Raw genomic sequence first — 22,594 nt, 5'->3', positions numbered from 1 at the left:
CCACAGCTCATGGCAACGCCACATCCTTAACCCACTGAGCAAGGCCAGGGGATCGAACCCGCAACTTCATGGTTCCTAGTCGGATTTGTTAGTCCCTGAGCCACAACAGGAACTCCTTAATGTCCTTCTTAAAAACTCTCATGTCTATTTGAAAAGTTGCTCTTAATGGAAATATTCTATAATTCTCCCTGCATCTTATATGGGCATCAAATATCTCTGTGGCCTTTATTTAATAGAGGCTGATCTTATTGAATTATCGCATGGAATATTCATAAGTCCTTTGTATTTTGCTGTTTTACAAAATGCATCTGAAAGTTGGTCATGTCAGAGAAGAAGAGCCATAATAGTATTCTTTTCACATTTAGTATTTACCTTAAACATTATTTAATAGTAAAACCGTGTCAAGATATATGTAGTTTAAGTTGCTGTTGCTGTACAGCTGTTTTGAGGTTAAAATGTGTTGTAAATATTACTGAAACAATTGCAACATTATCAGAATCTTTTTTTATTTATGAAAAGCTATTTATGGAATGAAATATATTATCTCTGAGCCCTGTTATAAATCACAGTTTCATAGTATATTAAAGCTACTACAAGTACAATATCTTGATTTAAAGCCTAATTTTGGTATAAATTTAAATCCATGATTTTGTTCAAAATTTTTTCATTATCAGTAAATAGTCAATAACCACCTATGCAGCTAAACAATAGACAGTGATATTTCTATGCAACTACAAAGATTTTTGGAGATTAAGGAAGGAAGCCTATGGGGCTTCTTTCCTCTTGACACCAACCAATTCTTATATCAACTGTGTTTCCTACAATTCAATTTAATTCTGACACTCACTACCCAGAGTGAATGTCAGATTCCACAGGTTTAAGGATTCAGTCCCATAAGACTGCCCTCATTTGAGATGCTGGTCACAAGTGTTGAGTGCAGGTTGAGTGCAAATTGGCTACAAAGTCAGGGATCCCCAAACCTCTTCCTTCAGATTTGATCAATTATTAGAACAACTCATAGGACTCAGGAAAACACTTTCCTTACTATTATCAATTGATACAAAGTGAAAGATACAACTCAGAAACAGCCAAATGGAAGAGAAGCATGGGACAGGGTAAGGGGGGAGAATCATGAGCATCCAGAGCTGCAACACCCACCCCAAGTGCTCCACCCTCCCAGCCCATGATGTGTTCACCAACCTGGAAGTCTCTGAACCCCATCATGTAGGAGTTTTTATGGAGGTTTTCTTGTGGATGAACAACTGATTAAATCACTAGCCATTGGTGATTAACTCATTCTGCAGCCCCTGCCCCCTTCTCTGCTGGTCAGAAATAGGACTGAAAATTCTACCCCTCTAATTATGCCTTGGTATTTCAGGAGACCAGCCCCCACGTTAAAGTTGTCTAGGGAACCCCAACACCATTAGTGTACAAAAGAGACTTGTACACTAAGAGACTTCGGAGATTCTAAGGGTTTTAAAAGCTAGGTCCCAGGGTCCTGGGACAAAGACCAATATACCATAAAGCATGAGTAATTTGGGTATTGAGATGGCATTAGAAATGTATGAGAGTCACATAATACTGGTAAGGGTAATCTAAAAGAATATTCAGAACTTGCAACTCTTTTGAGTTTCTGATTAATTGAACAAAAAGAGCTTCCAAATACCATTAAATGTTAAGAGTTTTCAGTACAAATCGTCTTGCCTGTGCTACCATTTGCTTTCTTACAGTATTGTTAGTGACATAACATTTAAGAAAAAGTCAGCTAGGGAAAGGCAGCATTAATTTATTTACAGGTAAATTAAATCAAAGGTCAGTTACAGCTTTTCTATAAAGGATTAGATGGTCAATATTTTAGGCTCTATGGACGACATAGTCTCTGTTGAAACTACTTAACTTTGACATTTTAGCAGCAAAGAAATCAAATGACAGATAAATAAATTTGTGTGACCTTGTTCTGATAAAACTTTATTTATTGGAATAATTAACAGGCCCCATTTGGCCCATGGCCATAGTTTACCTATTCCTGGAATAACTAAAAGGAAGTCATTCACTATAAAAAATAACTACAATGGATAATTAAAAGGAATAATTCACTTATATGGCCTTGGATTTTTTCCCTGGTGATTCTTGCATATAACCAATAAATTGAATGATTTCGTTTAGTACTAAGCTCATTTGAAATGGTTATAAACACGAAAAGATAATTCCTTATGAAACTTTGTAGAATTCATAATAGATGTTGCAGTAGCCTCCTGAAAACTGAAATTTCTCTTTGCACATATATTTACCTAAATGATGCTTTATAATCCCAAAAATCAGCAGTTAAATTAAAAAGAAAATTAAAAACATGAAAAGGAAGTTATATTTCTTTCTTCTCCCAAGAAAACTGCCCTTTCAGGTTTGTTTGAATGAAGAATTAACAGATGCCTTTAGGAAATACTTTTATTACAGAGAAAGAATTTTGTGGGTGATAGTTCCCTAATAGTCTAATAAATGTGGGTAAGTTTAGCTTAATTTGTACATTTATTAAAGATTTTTGGAGTTCCCATCATGGCGCAGTGGTTAACGAATCCAACTAGGAACCATGAGGTTTCCGGTTCAATCCCTGGCCTTGCTCATTGGGTTAAGGATCCGGCGTTGCCGTGAGCTGTGGTGTAGGTTGCAGATGTGGCTCAGATCCCGCGTTGCTGTGGGTCTGGTGTAGGCCGGCAGCTACAGCTCTGATTCGACCCCTAGCCTGGGAACCTCCATATGCCTTGGGAGCAGCCCTAGAAAAGGCAAAAAGACAAAAAAACAAAATGAAACAAAAACAGATTTTTGAGCACTTTTAATATGCATAGGAAAAGGTTCAGCATTATAGGAACTATATATAGATAAAGATATGGATATATGTCAATGATATATAGATATATGTCACACGTTTTTGTCCTAAAAACCCAAGTAATGTTAAAAGGTACGTTCTTAAAGATATTCATCACATTATTCATCTCTTCTGTAAAGATGCTGATATACTGTGCTTTAAAAAAATCACTTTATGGGAGTTCCCATTGTGATGCAGTGGGTTAAGGAGCTGGTTTTTTCTCTGCAGTTGCTTGGGTCACTGCTGAGGCGCAGGTTCAATCCCCAGCCCAGTGCAGTAGGTTAATGATCCACCATTAACACAACTGTGGCATAGGGTGCAGCTGCAGCTCAGATTTGATTCCTGGCTCAGGGACTTCCATATGTTGAAAATCATTTTACAATTTTATTTTATTTATTATTATTATTTATTTTTATGGCTACACTCATGGCATGGGGAAGATCCTGGGCTGTGGAGCAAACCTGTCCCTCACCAGTGACCACTGCAGTCAGATTCTTAACCTACTGTGCCACAGTGGGAACTTCAGAAATCCCTGCTCTCTCTCTTCTTTTTCTTTCTGTAGCATATGGAGTTGTGGGTCAGGGATCAGATCCAAGCTGTAACTGGGGCAATGCCAGGTCCTTTAACCCACTGCGCCAGGCTAGGGCTCAAACCTACAACCTGGTGCTGCACAGTTGCTGCTGATCCCATTGCACCACAGCAGGAATTCCTACAATTTTCTTTCTTTTTTTAAATTTTTTTTTTGTATTTTTAGGGCTGCATCTGCAGCACATGGAAGTTCCCAGTCTAGGGGTTGAATTGGAGCTACAGCTGCTGGCCTACACCACAGCCATAGCAATGCCAGATCCCAGCCTTGTCTGCGACCTACACCACAGTGCATGGCAATGCCGGATCCTTAACCCACTGAGCAAGGCCAGGGATAGAATCCGTATCCTCATCGTTACTACTTGGGTTCATTACCGCTGAGCCACAAAGGGAATTCCCTACAATTTTAAATAATACCTTTTACTGCAGTATTTTATTTTTCCAGAGTGGATATACTTTTCTCTATTCCTGTTTCTAAATATAACTTTAAAACCCTACATATTATATATAAAACAAACAAGAAAACTCTAAAAGATGAAAAGAAGGGAGCAGAGAAGCTAGGAACCTTGTAGACTGAAGTGCAACACAACAGTGAGCTCCCTGGATTTTCTTTTTGCCTCATTTCTCCCAGATTTGTAGATTAAGAAGCTGGTAACCCATAAACACCAGTGGGAGCAGACAATAAAACCCTTAATGAAAGCCTGATCTCTCCAGCCAAGACCCGGAAAGAGACAGCTTAACAAAACAGAAAACATTTAGTCAATAACAATTTGACTGATTTGACTACAGCCAAACACAACAGGAAAAAACAATATAGCTCCACCCCAATGCCTCTCTGCAAAGGTCCAATAGGGAGTCTAGACAGAACAGAAGAGCTGCAGAATACATGGAGCAAAACGGATAGACCTGAAAAGAGAAACAGACAAATCCATAATTATAGTTGGAGACTTCAACATCCTTCACCAACAATTTATAGTACCAGACAGAAAATCAGTAAGGACACAGAAGAACTGAATATCATCAACCAACAGAATCTAATCAACATTTATTAAACACCCTATCCAACAACAGGACAATATACAGAACCCAGAAATACTTCTAAACAGTATGGCCAACTGATTTTTTTCTTTTTTGGCCATCCTGAGGCATATGGAGTTCCTTGGCCAAAGATCAGACCTGAGCTGCAGTTGTGACACACGCTACAGCTGCGGCAATGCCAGATCCTTTAACGTTCTGTGCCAGCCATGGATTGAACCTGCATCTCTGTGCTGCAGAGATGCTGCTGATCCTGGTGCACCACATAGGAAACTCCCTTTAAAAAAAAACAAACTGATTCTTTCACAAAGGTGTAAAAGCAATATAATGGGAGAAGGGCAGTGTCTTCAATAAATGTTGATGGAGCAGTTGGATTATCAATGGTCAAAATAAATGAAACTCAATCTAAACCTGACACCATACACAAAATTAAATCAAAATGGATTAAATATCAAACATAAAACTATAAATTCTTTAGAAGGAAACATAGAGGAAAAATCTTGAGAATCTACAGCTTGGTGAAGAGTTCTTCACCTGACAACAAAAGCACAATCCATAAAAGAAAAAAAGTAAGACTTCATTACAATGAAAAACTTTTACTCTTGCAAAAGACTCTTGTTAAGAGGATGAAAAGACAAGCTACAGTCTGGGAGAAAATATTTTCAAACTACTTATCTGATAGGAGAATCATATCTAGAATTTACAAAGGACTCTTGAAAGTTCAACAGAAAGAAAAAATCTAACTTGAATATGAGTGAAATACATGAAGAGACATTTCACTAAAGACAGATGAATGGCATATAAGTGCATGAAAAAATATTCAGCCTCACTAGCCTAAGGGAAATATATATTAGGGTTACAATGAAATATCACTCCACCTCTATTAAAACAGCTAAAATAAAAAATAATGACAGTATCAAATGCTGGCAAGGATGTACAGAAACTGGATTTCTTATACACTGCTGGTGGGAAGGTAAAATAGTATAGTCACCCTGGAAAATAGTTTGATCTTTTCTTTTAAAATAGAACATATGCTAGGTTTCCCACTGTGGCAGAGTGGATTAAGAATCTGACTGCATTGGCTTGGGTCACTGTGGAGGCGAGGGTTCTATCCCCAGCCTGGCACAATGGGTTAAAGGATCTGGCCTTCCCTCAGCTGCCAAGTAGGTAGGTCACAGCTGTGGCAAGGATTCAGTCCCTGGCCCAGGAACTTCCATATGCCATGGGTGTGCCAATAAAATAAAACATACACTTATATATCCTAGAAATCCCACTCTTGGGCATTTATTCCAGAGAAATGAATATTTTTATTCACATAAAAACCAGTACATGATTTGAGTTCCCATCGTGGTGCAGCAGAAACAAATCCGACTAGGAACCATGAGCTTTCAGGTTGGATCCCTGTCCTTGCTCAAGAGTTAAGGATCTGGCATTGCCATGAGCTGTGATGTAGGTCACAGATGTGGCTTGGATCTGGCATTGCTGTGGCTCTGGCGTAGGCCAGTGGCAACAGCTCTGATTAGCCCCCTAGCCTGGGAACCTCCATATGCCAAGAGTGTGGCCCTAAAAAAGAAAAACAAAGAAAAAACCAGTACATGATTATTCATAGCAGCCTTATAAATGGAAAAGCCAAAATTGGAAATAACCAAAATGGTCTGTAGCTAGTATAGGTTAAATAATCTGTGTTATGTCTATGCCATGGAATACTACACAGCAATAAAAAGGAATATATTGATAAACACAAAAGCCACAGGGGTTTCCAAGGACATTATGCTGAGTGAAAAAAGGCCATTTCAGAAGGTCCCATGCTATATGATTCCATTTGTATAACATTCTTGAAATGACAAAATCAAAATGGAGAACAGATGAACGGTGTCAGGGGTTATGGGAGTAGGTATAACTGTAAAGGGAAATATTTTGTGGTGGTGAAATAGTACCTTGCTTGCTGTAGTATTCATGTAGTAGCTGCATGAATCTATACAAGTGTTAAATGACATGAAACCATTCACACACTTAATACCAATGCCAATTTCCTGGTTTTAATGTCATGCTTTTGTTACATCTACGATGTAACTGTTGGAGGAAACAGGAGAAGCGGGACCTCTCTGTACTATTTTTACAATTTCTTTGAATCTATAATTGTTTCAAAATAAAAGCTTAGGAAAAGGAAAACATGGAAAGCTTGTAAGGCATTCTTAAAAAAAAAAAATTCCCTAAGTCTTTTCAAAGATTTTATTATGCCAAATTTCTCAAATTAATAGCTTCTCTCTTTCCAACAGTTGACTAAATCAAATTGTTTGTATACTGGAAGTTTACTTTTTTTTTCTTTTTTTAGGTATAGTCGATTTACAATCTTGTGCCAATTTCTGCTGTATAGCATGGTGACCCAGTCATTCATATACACACACACACACACACACACACACACATATATATATATTCTTTTTCTCATAGTATCTTCCATCATGTTCTATCCCAAGAGATTGGATATAGTTCCCTGTGCTGTACATGAGGTCCTAATGTTTTTTTTAATTAATAACAAAGTAAATAATGCTATAGAGTTTATACTTGCCATATCTTAAATAACTAATTTACAGTTGCTAATGGGTATCAAAGGATCAAGGACACCAAAATCATGATTTAATGGAAAATCTCATTTAACACATTAATTTCAACCTCATTATTGACCTCAAGAGCAGGCACTTTGCTGAAGCTGCCAACAAGAAAACAAAATGTAACTGATTTTCTATTTTCTATAAAAAGGAATTAATGAGTATAAATATGTCCTAATTTGATAACTTATCTTCCAAAACACATACTTTAGAAACTCTATGCCTGAATAATTGGGCCATTGATTATTTCTGGAACGTAAATTAAGCCCTCCAATTTAATCTTATTTAGACCTGAAAATTACAATAAAAAGTTTTCCAGATTACTTTTAGTCTTTCTTTTAATTTCAAGTTATCTCCTTTGATAAATGGTTTTTCTTGAAAAAGCTTATTAAACCGCTAGACTCTGCCACGCTTTAATTGCTAATAGCAGCCCATCCAAATATGCCTCACATTCTGCTTTTGTAACTTACTAACAAAGTTGAAAATGCATGTAGGAATTTTTTTGGGGGGAGGTCTTTTTTAGGGTTGCCTCCACAGAATATGGCGGTTCCCAGGCTAGGGGTGGAATCAGAGCTGTAGCTGCCGGCCTACGCCACAGCCACGCAGGATCCGAGACTCGTCTATGACCTACACCACAGCTCACAGCAACGCCATATTCTTTAACCTACTGAGCGAGGCCAGGGATTGAACCTGTGTCCTCATGGATACTAGTCAGATTTGTTTTGGCTGAGCCACAACAGGAACTCCAATGTAGGAATTTTTAAAGGAGCCTGTTGGAACGCTTAATGGTATTCTGGTTTTTTGTTTGTTTCTTTCTAAGAAAGTGGGGGAAAGTCATAGAGAGAAAATCTCTTCTGAAAAGTATAAATACGGGTCCATAATCCCATATCTACAATTTCAAAATCCCCCCCCCAAAAAAAAGAAAGAAAAACAACTCTGGGAAATAAAGATTTTATATAACTCAGAGGCAAGACTGGACCTAAATGATCCTGGTGCATTATTATAGTTTCTATGTAATCCACAAGTGTTAACATTCCATCTTTACTGCAGAAATGGTCACGTGCTGTGTTGTGCACAGGATGCTGATCCTGGGAATGCCACACAACATATGGTGTATGCACCATCTTCCCTTTCCAAAATCTGAAAATTCCTGACTTATAACACATGTGTCATCTCAAGAGTTTAGGATGAGAACATTTGGACCCGTCCTAGAAAAGTACAGGATAGATGTTCATGTAGCATCGAGGATAGGAACTTATTTCACAAATGAATCCAGAAGCACAGATATTTCATGACATTAAGTTTGGGAGAAGAGTCCGATCAGCACCAAGCTGACCTTTCATTCATTTGTAAGCAAACTGGAACACTGAGCAACTCACCCAAGGTTACCCAGCTACAGCTGGAACCATGGCAATCTGGCTTTAGAAGTCATGCTTTTAAACCCAGAGATTTTGTTTCTGAAGACTTATCCTGAAAGCCTCTTCTGTCACAGCAGAATGAGACTGAGTCTCTGAGCTGAAAGCACAAGAATTTTGTGAAAGTTCATAAAACCTGGGCTCCAAGAAACTGGCAGCCCAGTTCATATTCCCCACGTATGAAACTGGAGAATCCTTTTAAGGAGTAAAATGAACAACTCCAAAGGAAAAAATACAAAAAAAAAAAAAAAAAGAAAGAAAAAAAAGAACAAACAAAAACTATGGGAACTGACATCATGATCCTCTACTGTGGAGCTCACCTGTCCAGTGCTGGCTCTACACACCGAACTTCCAGCCAGCTATTACTAAATAGCATATTTTTACATATGAAGAAACACAGGGATCACCACATATGTAAAGAAAATGTCAAACATGAAACAGAGCAAAATAAACAATCAATAAAAACAGTCTAAGAGTTCCTGTTGAGGCTCAGCAGTAACAAACCCGAGTAGTACCCATGAGGACACGGGTTTGATCCCTGGCCTCACTCAGCAGGTTAAGGATCCAGTGTTGCTGTGAGTTGTGGTGTAGGTTGCAGACAAGGCTCCAATCTGGCATGGCTGTGGCTATGGTGTAGGCTGGCAGCTGCAGCTCCAACTTGACCCCTTAGCCTGGGAACTTCCATATGCTAAAAAGACAAAAATTAAAATAAAAATAAAAAACAAAAAGGAGCCTAGTCAGGACAGAGGAAATATAAATAAATAAATAAATAAAGTTTAAAAAATATGTCATGAGTACTGTTAGGGATCAATAAAAGAAATTACATCCACAAAAGCAAAAAAAAAAAAAAAAAAAAGACACTATTAAAAAGGGTTTCAATAAAGGGTAAGACAGAGTTCCTGACAATATGATAGCTGAAATTTAGAAGTTCAATCAAACCTTGGACGATAAAGTCAATGAAATTCCCCAGAGATAAGGAAAATTAGAGAAGTTATCCAGGAGACTCCGAGGCTTATTTCAGAATAGGTTTTCAGAAAGAGAAGCAGAGAGAATGCTGGAAAGGAAATCAATAATTTATGGAATGGTTTCAAGAGCTGAAAAACATGAGTCTTTTAAAGATGATTCTTTTTTTTTTTTTTTTTGTCTTTTTGCCATTTCTTGGGCCACTCCCGTGGCATATGGAGGTTCCCAGGCTAGGGGTCTAATCGGAGCTGAAGCTGCTGGCCTACACCAGGGCCACAGCAATGCTGGATCCGAGCCGCGTCTGCAACCTACACCACAGCTCACGCCGGATCCTTAACCCACTGAGCAAGGGCAGGGATCGAACCGCAACCTCATGGTTCCTAGTCAGATTTGTTAACCACTGCGCCACGACAAGAATTCCAAGATGATTCTTAAGAACGCGTGTAAAGGGACACTTGTCATAGAATCATGGAACAGTATTCGAAAGGCTGAGGAATCCTTATGGGTCTTTTCAATAAATGTGCTTTTGCTTTTCCTTTTTAGGGGCACAGCCATTGCTGGCATAGTGTTTGGCATCGTATTCATCATGGGGGTCATTGCTGGAATTGCTATATGTATCTGCATGTGCATGAAAAACAACCGTGGGCCCCGGGTGGGCGTCATCAGGACCACCCACATCAATGCCATCGCCTCCTACCCTGGTAAGCAAAGCTGCTTACTCTTTCTGAAGAAAGACTCAGATTTGTTAATTAGATTGTACTCCTGGGAAAGAAGACACATGAAAGATTCTCCCTATAATAATCTCTAAGTATGTAGAGTATTTCTAAATTAATGTAGATGGGAGCTCCATTTTTCAGTGGGAATTACTTAGATCCACATAATAAAATCAACCTCCCATTTGAAGACACTCATAATGCAATGATTGTCTCACTGACAATAATTTGCCCATCAGCCCTAGTTAAGAGAAATAGACAGTTCACAGCTACTGTGTCTATTTGCCAATGATTGCTGACAAGTAACTAAAGAATAAGTTATACGTCTGAATAAATTGGCATCTGATTCAAGAGGTATGTATGTCTTGAGAAAAAGTATTGAAGAAAGTTATCATGTGTCCTCTTTATGCAAAGACAATGGTTTTAGCATAATATTAAAATTATCATCAAAGAGAAAAGGTAATTTATTAATAATTTGACAAGTATTTCTTGAGAAACTACTAAAAGTTCCACATATAAATATATTGAACACATATGAAAAAAGTGCTGCATGTTGCCTGAGATGATTTCAGTAACATTTTTAAGTCAATTTATAAATATATATCAATGTGTGTGTGTATAATTTAACATATACAGAGTTCTAAATTTAACACATCTTTAGGAAGATGGTTTCCTATCCACACTCATGTCTTCTCTCTCAGTCCCAACAGGAAAGGAATATGGAACCTTCTACCTCCAGTCTGCCCTGTGTATCAGTTCCCTAATAACTTCTCTCCTCTCTTAACCTTTTCCCCATCACCTTCAGTTTGAGGGACCACACTTGAGATGAATGTGCTGATCATTCATCAATTTCCCTGTCATCTTTATCAGTTTTCTCTCTTCACCAATATCTCCCTGTCTCCTTTGTCAGTTCTCCCTCTTCTCCCATTTTCCCTGTCTTCTTTTCAGTTCATTTTCCCTGTCTTCTTCATCAGTTCTCCCTCTTCTCCAATATCTCCGTGGTAGTGCCTCAAGGCACACTCTTGGGCCTTCCTCTATTTTGTATCTCCACTTACTTTTGTGGTTATATCATTTAAACTCATGATATTTAGTACCATTTATATGCTAAATGCCCCCCAAAGTTCTATACCTCCCTTCCAAGCTTCTTTCCTGAATTTCAGATTCATTCAATTTCACTGCCTATATTGAACATCTCCACTTGTATGTCTAACAGATACCTCAAACTTAATATGTCTCAGGTTGTACCTCTGATCATCCCCTCAAAGCCTCTTCCACCACCCTTTATCATCTCAGTTGATGGCATCTCCAGCCTTCCGGAGTCTTAGACCAAAGACCTTGGCGTCATCCGGGACTCTGCTCTTTCCCTGACATCTACACGCAATCCACCAGGAAGACTTCCCAGAGCCATATTCAAAATCTATGTAGTATCTGATTACTTCTTACTGTTCCTTCTCTGTGGGAGTCACCATCGGCCCTCACCACCATGACTGTGATAACATCATAACTGCTCTCCCAGCTTCCACTTGTGGCCCCCTGGGGTCTATTCTAAACACTGTAGCAGACTGAACCCATTGCAGGCGATTCAGTGTCAAATCACATCACTCACTCCTCTGCTCAGAATCTTCCAGTGGCTCCCTGGTTCTCCCAAAGGAAGAGTCAACACCAGTGGTTTCTCATTTTATCCAAAGTAAAAGACAAAGTATTTACCAGGGCCCCAAAGGCAATGCATGAACTGGCTCCTCGTTTTATTTCTTTTTCTACTCTGGCTCTTGTCATTCTCAGGCTCCACTCACACTTTCCTCCTTGCTGTTCTCTGAACACATGGCACACTCCCATCTTAGGGTTTGCCTAGAACACTAACTCCCTTACTTAAGTTTTTATCCAAGGTCACTTTCTGAATGAGGCCTTTCTCCCCAGAGCACTCCAATCCTCCTTCCTCTGCTTTTCATACAGAGTGCTTCTTTTAATCTTCTAAGATTCCACATAGTGCACCTAATTGTTATGTTTATTATTTATTGTCCATCCCTTCTTTCTAGAACATGAGCTCCATGAGACAGTGATCGTTGTCAATTTTGTTCACCACTCAATCCTAGCATTCAAGAAGGAACTGGTAAACGGTTCAATAGATACGGCTGAACCAATGAAGAATATCATGACAAAATCTGATTTAACTATATCGAGACCTTACATTTCCCTTAAATTCTACCCTGGAATAGAGACATTAAATTCTACTTGGGAATAGATAGCTTTTATTCACCACAAAAGCAATTCTCAATTTTAAATCTTCCCAAGATTACTAAGAATATTGTTGGGGTTAGTGTAACAACCTTAAGACTATAGTACAAGGATAAAAATCAGGGAAATTAGTTTTTATTCTTCACGTCTTCCCATTTCTCCTGGCCAATCCATAACCCAAGAGAAAAGAGCAGAGTCCCACAGACATTAATCCAAGAGAAGGCAAGGAGAAGCACTCCGTAGATAATAGTCCAGATACATTTCTGCTTGATCAAAAAAAAATAGTTAAAATTAATTTTAAAACCATTTTAAAATATTTTTTATAAAATTAGACTAGAAAATACAAAATATCTTAATGTTATGTCTTGTATTTTCTTGGGTTTGATGTTTATATTTCATGCACGGAAACATGTTTTTAAAAACTTTACTTTCATGGCATTATTTATACTGGCAGATCACAGTGTTGCCTTTTCAGTGAATGTGTTGTTCTGGGAACTGAATAATGCAAAAACCATAATAAACCTTATGGTGGAAGCATTTATACTGAGAAAAAAACTAGGCTTTTGAAAACATAATTTGCTTGATTATGTCTCATTTCCTTCTCAAAGTCACTAATTAAGCTTTTACTTAAAGGATCAGGGAACAACACAGAGTAGTACTGAATGCTTTGCAAAATTCTTTCATCTATGGAAACAGAAAATAATTTTACCCACATTAATTAATTACCCTTATGATAATTGAATAACCACTCAAGTTATTGTAGAGTCTTACAGCCTGGAGGCCACATAAATGAATAGGAAATAATTTAGTCAAGGTCATCTTATCCCTTGATAGGAGCAGTCAGTGGGGACCCCTACAGTGAACATGATCACTGGGAGGAGAGCACCAAGAAAAGGGAATATGCCACACCTGACCCTTTGTTAGACGGTGACCTTTGGAAATAGTTCTTTATTCCTGCCATGTTTGCTGCATGAACTGTGTCCTGTTTAATGACAACTCTTTTTAAAAACCATCTGTGTGAAGACAATTTTTTGGTCATCTGACATTCCTATTACTTTTCAGAACTTCAATATAAACCAAAGCAAGTGATTTCAAAAAGAAAATAAGAAAAAAGGCCTGGCAAAGCTATCAAAATCAAATGCCAATAAAAGGAAAGCAAGAGACGTCAATGTGATGAAGAGAATTGAGATTTGAAGTACATTATAGAGTCCCTAATGGTAGGTAGATAGGTAGGTATGTAGGTGATAGATGATAGATAGATAGATAGATAGATAGATAGATAGATAGATAGATAGATAGGAAGATAGATAATAGATTAATAGACTGATGATGATAGGCAAATGGATGATAGACAAATAGATTGATGATGATCTATGATAGATAGATTGAGATAATGAAGAAGGAGTTGAGTTTCTTGCTAATAGAAAATATGCCAAAATATAATATAGAAAGAAGTTGTGGAGCTAGAAAAAAAAATCATCACTTTAAACCCATCATAAGAAAAGTTTAGGACAAGAATCATCACCTGATGCTAAATCTGGGGGTGAAGAGAAGGTTGCTGAGGAACAGACTATTTGCATCCTCTTAAAGTGTCTACCTCTAGATTTCTAGATTTCTTGTTAGTGATAAGGAGAAAAATAGTAACTACACAGTGAAGCCAGACAACATCTTGATGAGGAGGTAAAAATTAATATTACCACAGAGGGACAATGGACATCTTGCACCTTTGGGTGTTACTTTAAGGATGATACAACTTTGTGGGTATAGTGTTCTGGCCAGAAGTTCATAGCCTGAATCTTGGCATAAGAAAATATCTGACAAACTCAAGTTGAGAAACATTCTATAAAATAATTGACTTATAGCCTTTAAAATCTTTTGGAAACATTTCATTAAGAAATCAGGTATTTCCCATTGTGGCTCAGCAGAAACGAATCCACTGTGGGTTCGATCCCTGTCCTCACTCAGTAGGTTAAGGATCTGGCTTGCTGTGGCTACAGCGTAGGCTGGCAGCTACAGCTCCAATTTGACCTTTACCCCAGGAACTTCCATATGCTGTGGGTATGGCCCAAAACAGAACAACAAAAAAAAAATCAAAAAAATCAAAACTCCATTTGCATCACTGAATTCACAAGTGAGGGCAATACATAGTAGTATATGGACTGTACATGAAAAGACGTGTACTCAACAAAGGATTTGATGATACAAGGATAGTTTCTTCTGATTGTGCCTATTAGTAAAATTCAAGAAGTCTTATCCTTAAACTAAAGTTGGTTGAGGAGGTGTTTGCAGTTAAGGAGAATGAAAAAAACATGAGAGAGTGATCTCAGAGAATAGAGAGGTGGTGAAAAACCTCACGTGCAATTTCCAAGCAATGCCAAGGGCCTCCACACTTAAGAATACGGTCATGCCTTTAAAGTGACATCAGTCAGCACAATTGTGCATTTTCCTTGAACCGCATTGAAGCTCCTAGATACAGATCTGAGATAGTGAAAACACTGGACTTCATCAAGATTGGAATTTTGTCAGGCAGTGGGGAGAGAAAAATAAGAAAGTTGATGATAGATGCACAGAAATAATTTTAATGATGGGCCATACATCTAAGCTGAATGAAGAGAGACATGAAGATAGGAAAGAGGTGACATCAGTTTAAATCAATTTGTTTAATGCCATCAGTAAATCAGAAATCCAGGTGAGATCCAAGATGTATTGGGATGTATATTCTAGAAAGATAAGAAGTGGTTGGTCAGATTTGGAAAATGGTATTATTACTGGTTAAGGGTGAATAAAAGATTTTTGAAGGCAAAAGGCCCAAGCAACTGAGAGGCAGGGTGATATGTGTTTAAAACTGATGAAAGAAGACAATTTAGATGATACAAACTTCATGAATTGGAAGGTCTTCATGGGGGGAACAGCAAAATAGGTGAAAGGCAGGAAGTTTTTGTAAGATGAAGAATAAAGAACAAAGAGGGGGAAATAGAAGCTATCTGATTGGTTGGAGTCACAGAGTCAACTTTGGGTGAAAAGGAACCAGGAAGTTAAGTAGAGAGCCAGACTTGGGTTTTGCAGATTAGCTGACTGGATATACTGAGTTTCTGATCAAGCAGAGCTTTACAAGGACATGAAAGTCATCTAAGTTTCCGCTTGTTGATATGGCAACTCAGGCAGGACTGGATCCATCTTGGGGCTAGAAATTTATTTCAACAAGTGGATGTTGACATTACTGAGAATGTCAATAGACACCATGATGGAGAGAAAGGTACCACTTCAGTAAATGAGATTTTTGGGTAGAAGGGACCACAGCTAATAAGAAGGAGTAGAACGTAGTATAATCTCCTGGCATGTGCTACCAAAAAGCTCAGGTTTTTAAAGAGGGAAATTAGACAACTGTTTAAAAATGGCTGTGAGACTCCCAGGGGACACCCAGCGCACCCCCTGGCTCCGTAGGATGGCGGATGGAGGAGGAAAAGAAAAGCTCATATTTAATAGTGCTGCAGCGGCAGCGGTTCTCTCATGGAAAATCAGATTTTAATTAAAGCAGAAAGATAAAGTGAACGTTCCCTTTCACTCCCCTGCAATAACGATCTCGTGCATTCTTCTCTCTTCTCAAAACATGAAAAAGCCCTCAGCCTTTCTCTCTCTCAGTCCATGTTACTTCTCTGAGAAACAGACACAATCAGAAAAGACCTTCCTTCTATTCTGAGCTGGAGTAACATGTAAAGGGATGAAAAGAGGGTGAGGGTACAAAGGGCTCTTCTTCGGACAGAGTTTGTGGTCCACTGAGCACAGTGAAGGGGGTGGGGGTGGGGAAAGTCTGGAAAATCAATTTGCTTAGATTTGGAAAGCTTTCCAGAGTTAAAGATCTGTGGGGAAGAATGTTCTAGGAGCTTGTCCTTCTCGTGGTGACGGAGGAATGTGAACATGACTGGACGTGTGCTGATGTTATCTGAAAGGAAGGGGAGAGCTAGATTCTAATGACGACATCCTTTTGGGAGTCTCATCTCGGGGACAGTAGAGGAAGAAATGGGCAGGTGTGCGTTTGTGTGGGGAGGGTGGAGGCCTCAGAGGTCCTGCCAGGAACATTGTTCTAAGTGGGGGGTTCAGGTGAATTGTGAGTGGTGGGGTTTGGGGGAGGGTGAGAAGGTTTGCTGCTAGTAATATTAGAAGTTGTCTTTTAAAATAAGTCATGAGTGACAGACATGTCAGCTAGTGCTAAGGTGTGGGTTGAAAGATAAACTGAGGCCTATTAAAACTTTTCATGGAGTTCCCATTGTGGCACAGTGGAAAAGAATCAGACAAGTAACCATGAGGATGCAGGTTCGATCCCTGGCCTCACTTAGTGGGTTAAGGATCTGGTGTTGCCGTGAGCTGTGGTGTAGGTCGAAGTAGCTCGGATCCTGCGTGGCTGTGGCTGGGGTGTAGCCTGGCAGCTGTAGCTCCGATTTGACCCCTAGCCTGGCAACTTCCACATGCTTCGGGTGAGGCCCTAAAAGAAGCAAAAATAAAATAAAATCTTTCAGAGTTTATTTGAGCAAAAATGGGGCAGTGCCAAACCCAAAGTAGTTAGGAGGGCCCTGTTTTATATGGAAAAAGCATGGAAGCAACAAACGGAAATTATTTGATTTGCTTTAGTTTAAAGCCTAGTTGGCTGTCTGTGATTGGTTGTCCTTAGCACTTTTATTTTGTAATTTTGAGGCACTTGCAGCTTAGATTTAGGTTTGCTTACATAGACACCGTAGCATTAGAGTCACCTGTCTAATAACCTTGTTTAGTTACTCTAGCAAGTGATAATCATATTGCAACATATAAGTGTATCGAATCAACACATTGGACACTGTGAACTTACACAATGTTATGGCAACTATATCTCAATTGAAAATATAAATCCAAAAATATGTTAAAAAAATAAATCACGGCGTTCCCGTCGTGGTGCAGTGGCTAACAAATCCAACAAAGAACCATGAGGTTTCGGGTTCGATCCCTGGGCCTTGCTCAGTGGGTTAAGGATCCGATGTTGCCGTGAGCTGTGGTGTATGTCGTATATACAGCTCGGATCCCACGTTGCTGTGGCTCTGGCGTAGGCTGGCGACTACAGCTCCAATTAGACCCCTATCCTGGGAACCTCCATATGCCATGGGTATAGCCCTAGAAAAGACAGAAAAATAAATAAATAAATAAATAAATAAATAAAATGTGTAAATTTACATGGAAAAACTCAGAAATAGACTGGTTATGAATCAGCTATCTGAAAAAGAAGACAAATTTTTAAGCTTAGAAACAGTACAGGAGAGATCAAAAAGATCAGCTATAAATTTGTTAAATACAAGTTTTAAACTTCAGTATAAAAACATAACTTCAGACTAATAACATAACTATCTTGACAAAGAGTTATTTTTACAAAGGTATAGAAAAGATATACAACTTTGTATGCTTATTTGTATCTTATGTTGGGAGTTTCCATTATGGCTCAGCAGGTTAAGAACCCGAAACAGTGTCCAAGAGGATGTGGTTGGAGCCCTGGTCTCAGTAGGTTAAGGATCTGGCATTGCCACAAGCTGCTGTGTAGGTCGCAGATGCAGCTCAGTCATCATATAGGGCCGAGCTTCAGCTTCAATTAGACCCCTGGCCCAGGAACTTCCAAATGCCATAGGTACAGCAGTGAAAAGAAAAAAAATTCTTATGTTCATTACATCTTAATTCTAGTTAAGATTCCAGTTTGTAAATTATTAGCCCCAAACAAAACCATACTTGCAAATAATAAGATGTAGAACAATATCAAACCTAGCCACTAGCAAAGAAATGTAAGGTTTAACAGTGACTTTTTTTCACTATTAAATTACCAAAATATTAAATGAGAGCCAGTTAGTTGGTGCCTGGAATTTTATTTTAGAAAACTAATTCTAAGTAATAAAAAGTCTGTGTGGAAAGATACTAGCCACTCCATTATTTATAATAATAAAAAATTGCTAATCTCAAAATAAGTGGTCAGTGAAAAGATATGCAGCTGTGATCAATAAAGTTCACGAAGAACATACAGCTGACCGAAAAAGACTAAGTTATAAAAAAAAGTGAAAAAGCATAGACTGTTTTCCATGACTGCAAGAATATAAAAACACAGATGACTAGCAGAGAGTATATAAAGATACCGCCCGTTAAACTGTGGGGACAAAATTATGGATGATTTTCCCCTGTTTCCGCATTTTCTATACTACTCTTGTACAGTTTTGCTAACACCATGCATCGTCCCTTTACATTTGCTTTAGAGATGCTGGCCTGCGTAGGTGAAAAACACTAACTTCCTCCTACAAATTTCATTGCATCCCCACATTTTGTAAAATTCTAGACAACTATATTGACATAAATGATAAATGGCCTATGTGCCTGACTTAAATCAGAATATTGGAATGATGGGCTATGAAAGAATTTCGAGAATTATAAAGGCACCATATCTCCAGCTGTATCCATACATCTTTTAAAGATGACATTTAAGAAAGAACAAAACCTCTTAGAGTTAATCAGGAATTCTAAAATTGATACCCTGAAAAGTTTACTTTCCAGTGAAACCTTTTGTCTGTTAGAAAGGAAGATAGCACAGGCCATAGCCATGCGAGGATTATTTCAAAACATCTTCCTGTAGCTGGTACAATAAAAGATGTGCCCTGTTTCTTTCATGATGGATACAGTCCTCGAAATACCACTCTTTATTTAGCATGTTGTTATCACTTTATCAAAATCCAAAGGCTCTCTCAAAAGAAAGAACAGTGTTTCGTATCTTAGATTTTCATGTTCAACATGCAGCTGTATAAACCATGGGGACTCTTACCAAAATGTCCTCCAGCAGTTTTTATGCAGATGGCAAAATATAAATGCTTTGTTACCAAAGCATAAAGACACACCACAACTTCATGACAGAGAAGGATATGAAGCCAATCTGTAGAATCACCTGGTCTGTGCTCCTCAAGTGGGAGGCAGGGAAAAGCTTCAATATAAAAACAACTTTAGAACCACATGCTTGTAAGAAACAGTTCAATGGGTGTCCTGCTGCAACCTCCTATTTTACATGGAGGCTGCATTTCTTGGCCTGGATGAAGTTTATTATAAATCTCTTTGTCTCAGTCATCCTAGATAGAATGAATCAAAAGAGTGGGTGTAATGCAGAGGGCATGTGTTTTTAGACTCCCCAGGAATTATTCCATTTTGTTGTAGAAAACAGCTTGGAATAGTCCAGTCTCTAAGGATCTAAAGCAGCCATGGAGAAGCTGTGTACATTATAGCTGCCTTCTCTACTGATCTGCGTCCTCTCCACTGAGCCCTTGGCCGGCACATCCCAGAGGAGATTTGCAAAGCCTCTGCTCACCACAGCATCCTTCAGGGATGCTCTATTATCTTCATCCTTCTCTTGTGTCAGGTAACTCAATTCTGCTTCCTCACATCCCTCAATATAGACAGATTGGTAAATGATTCAGATATCAAGTTCCTAGTAGAAAAAAGCCAAGTTAAAGGGAATCAGAAGAAAGAGACTTTGTTTTTGTGTGTAAGGTTAAGCCCTAGGTTTCCACGCATGTATTGATCAGAACACCATCATAATCTTATTGGTAAGAGCACAGTTTAGAAGACATTTTAGAAATAAGTTTGTTGAAGTGCTGCTTATTCTTTTCTGCCATTCTTAATGTAAATACTTGGCCATTTATTTGCATTACTGGGGCAGCGGTCTTGTGATTTAGGCTACATTCACAGTAAGCAATTAAGACATGTCAATTTCCAACTAGAACCATCATCTCAATGATAAATCTGCAACTGGCAAATCATCAGTGGGATTGCTGAGGGGTTGCTCAGATGTTGCAAGGAGATTTAGTTCTTGAAGACATGGAGTGCTCAAGGGGTACCAACCCTGGAGATGGGATGGAGATTACTACAAAATAGACATCCATACCTAACACACACAATCATAACAAAGTGTATTAAACGTGATTTTAAAACACGCTGACATAGGAGTTCCTGTTGTGGTGCAGCGGGTTAGGAACCCAACTGGTATCCATGAGGATGTGGGTTCTATCCCTGGTCTTGCTTAGTGGGTCAGGGATCCGTTGTTGCCATGAACTGTGGTGTAGGTTGCAGACGCAGCTCAGATCTGGCATTGCTGTGGCTGTGGCATAGGCCAGCAGCTGCAGCTCCAATGTGACCCCTAGCCTGGGAACTTCCATATGCCATGGGTGTGGCCCTAAAATAATTAAAAAATAAAAAATAAAACACACTGACATATATTACCATAAAAATTAAAGAAACTTTTTCAAATAAGATTTAGAAAACTAAGTTCTCCATCCTCATTCACAAACCTGTTTTTTCTCCGCCCCTCCTTTGTTTTTCTTATTTCTATAGTGGCTCCATGACCCCCCGGGTTATGGGAGCCCAGTTCCAAGTACCCAATACTTTGATACTTTCTCACTCTCTACCCTTTTCCCACCTATCCAGTCATCACCTAAGCACTCAGCTGCTCAAGGGTTCCTATAGTCCCAGCCCCCAATCTCCATGAGTCCCCCCATAATCCCCCACATTCGCAACTACATTATCTCACATTTTCTTTGGTCCACCCCAATTCGCACTGCTGAGAGTCATCTTCCTAAAGCATATTCACTAGCATACTTCAACTATCTCTGAAAACTGCACATCACAGACTCCTATGTGATTCTCAAAGCCCACCATGCTTGTAGCCTATTTTATACCCAACTGTTTGTACTTCACTCACCCCTATATTGTAGAACATGGGGAATATAACCAATATTTTATGGTAAACCATAGCTATAAACCTTTAAAATTTGTATTAAGAAACTTAAAAATTAAATTGGATTTTTTTGTCTTTTTTTTTAGGGCCCCACCCATGGTACATGAAAGCTCCCAGGCAAGGGGTCGAATCAGAGTCATAGTCGTTGGCCTACACAGCCACAGAAATGCCAGATCCAAGCTGTGTCTGTGACCCATACCATAGCCCACAGCAATGCCAGATCCTCAACCCACTGAGCAAGGCCAGGGATCGAACCTGCGTCCCCATGGACACTAATCAGATTCATTTCTGCTGAGCCACAACAGGAACTCTTAAATTGGATTTTTAAAAAAAGCCCACCATGATGGTTATACAAACAGATTCCTCAACATCTTTTCCCATTTCTCTCCTCCATGAACTTTTTGCTTTGAACAAAAATTCTCTTGTGCTTGCTTCAGTGCTTTTGCTGAAACTTGAATATCCTTTAGTCCCTTCTCTATCTGCAACATCCTCTTTCTAAGAAACTTGCCCTAAGCTACCAATTCTAAATATTTTGGCCAATGGCACCACTTTTTACAGGACTCAGCCTTTCATATGCATCTGTCCTGATAACACTGTGTTATCCTAATGTTATCCTTATGTCCTGCTGTGATTATTGACAGCAAAAATTATGTTCTCTCTAAAAGTACCTTGCCCAGTGACTCAAGCATAGTGGACACTCAATGACTGCTAAATGCCTGATGCCCTTTTTCTTCTCTTTTGCAGTAGCACCACCCCCGTATAGTTATGACCACGAGATGGAATACTGTGCAGACCTGCCTCCTCCATACACCCCGACCCCAGCTCAACGTTCCCCACCCCCTCCTTATCCTGGAAATTCAAGGAAGTAATCCCTCTCCCAGAACCGAATATGTGTCAATCAGAGATCTCACCCGCAATAAAATGCCTCTACTCAGAAACAGACAGGAAAGGGTTGCCCTAAGGAAGATCCTTTTGAGTCAGACAATATGTCAAGTTGACTGTCAAGGCCAAGAGAAGAAATACAGGGTTTCCACTCTACTCAGGGTTGAGCCCATCTGGAGTGTTCGTTGGGTTCAATGGGACCACATTTGAAGAGATCTACCGATCAACATAAGCACACTCAGAAAAGAGTAAAAGATAGACAAAACACCTGAAATTCATGTTGCTGAAGGAACAGATGAAGGAAATTGCAATCTTTGTCCTGAAAAAGAGAAGATTCATGGAAGACGAGAGGATAGCCTGGATTACCTAAGGAAACAACTATACTCTATAGCTTTAAAATCAGAACTAGAATCGTTCAATCTTTTTGTTCAGCAACAAATGCAGATCCGGGTGCCTGAGAGCCTACTCTGTGCCTTATGCTGTTGGAAGCACTGGATGGAATTTACAGGAGG

At 39.0% G+C, this 22,594-nt stretch overlaps 1 protein-coding gene across 1 annotated transcript in view; it reads left to right on the top strand.

Annotated features, from left to right (window-relative positions):
• The window catches only part of CYYR1 (cysteine and tyrosine rich 1), a 106,034-nt gene extending 83,764 nt beyond the window's left edge, over nucleotides 1–22,270 (top strand). The window contains 2 exon segments of the mRNA XM_084991871.1: nucleotides 10,017–10,174; nucleotides 21,945–22,270. Of these exon segments, the coding sequence (XP_084847997.1) occupies nucleotides 10,017–10,174; nucleotides 21,945–22,120 (334 nt within the window). The 3' untranslated portion in view covers nucleotides 22,121–22,270.
• Nucleotides 22,271–22,594: the final 324 nt, after the last annotated feature.

Source organism: Sus scrofa, chromosome 13 (genome assembly GCF_054392235.1).
Source record: "Sus scrofa isolate SSC_HxYL_T2T_F1_AM1 chromosome 13, Sscrofa_HxYL_maternal_Yorkshire_Landrace_v2.0, whole genome shotgun sequence".
Classification (NCBI taxonomy): domain Eukaryota; kingdom Metazoa; phylum Chordata; class Mammalia; order Artiodactyla; family Suidae; genus Sus; species Sus scrofa.
The sequence above is the reverse complement of the archived record's forward strand: the minus strand, read 5'-3'. Positions and strand labels throughout refer to the sequence as shown.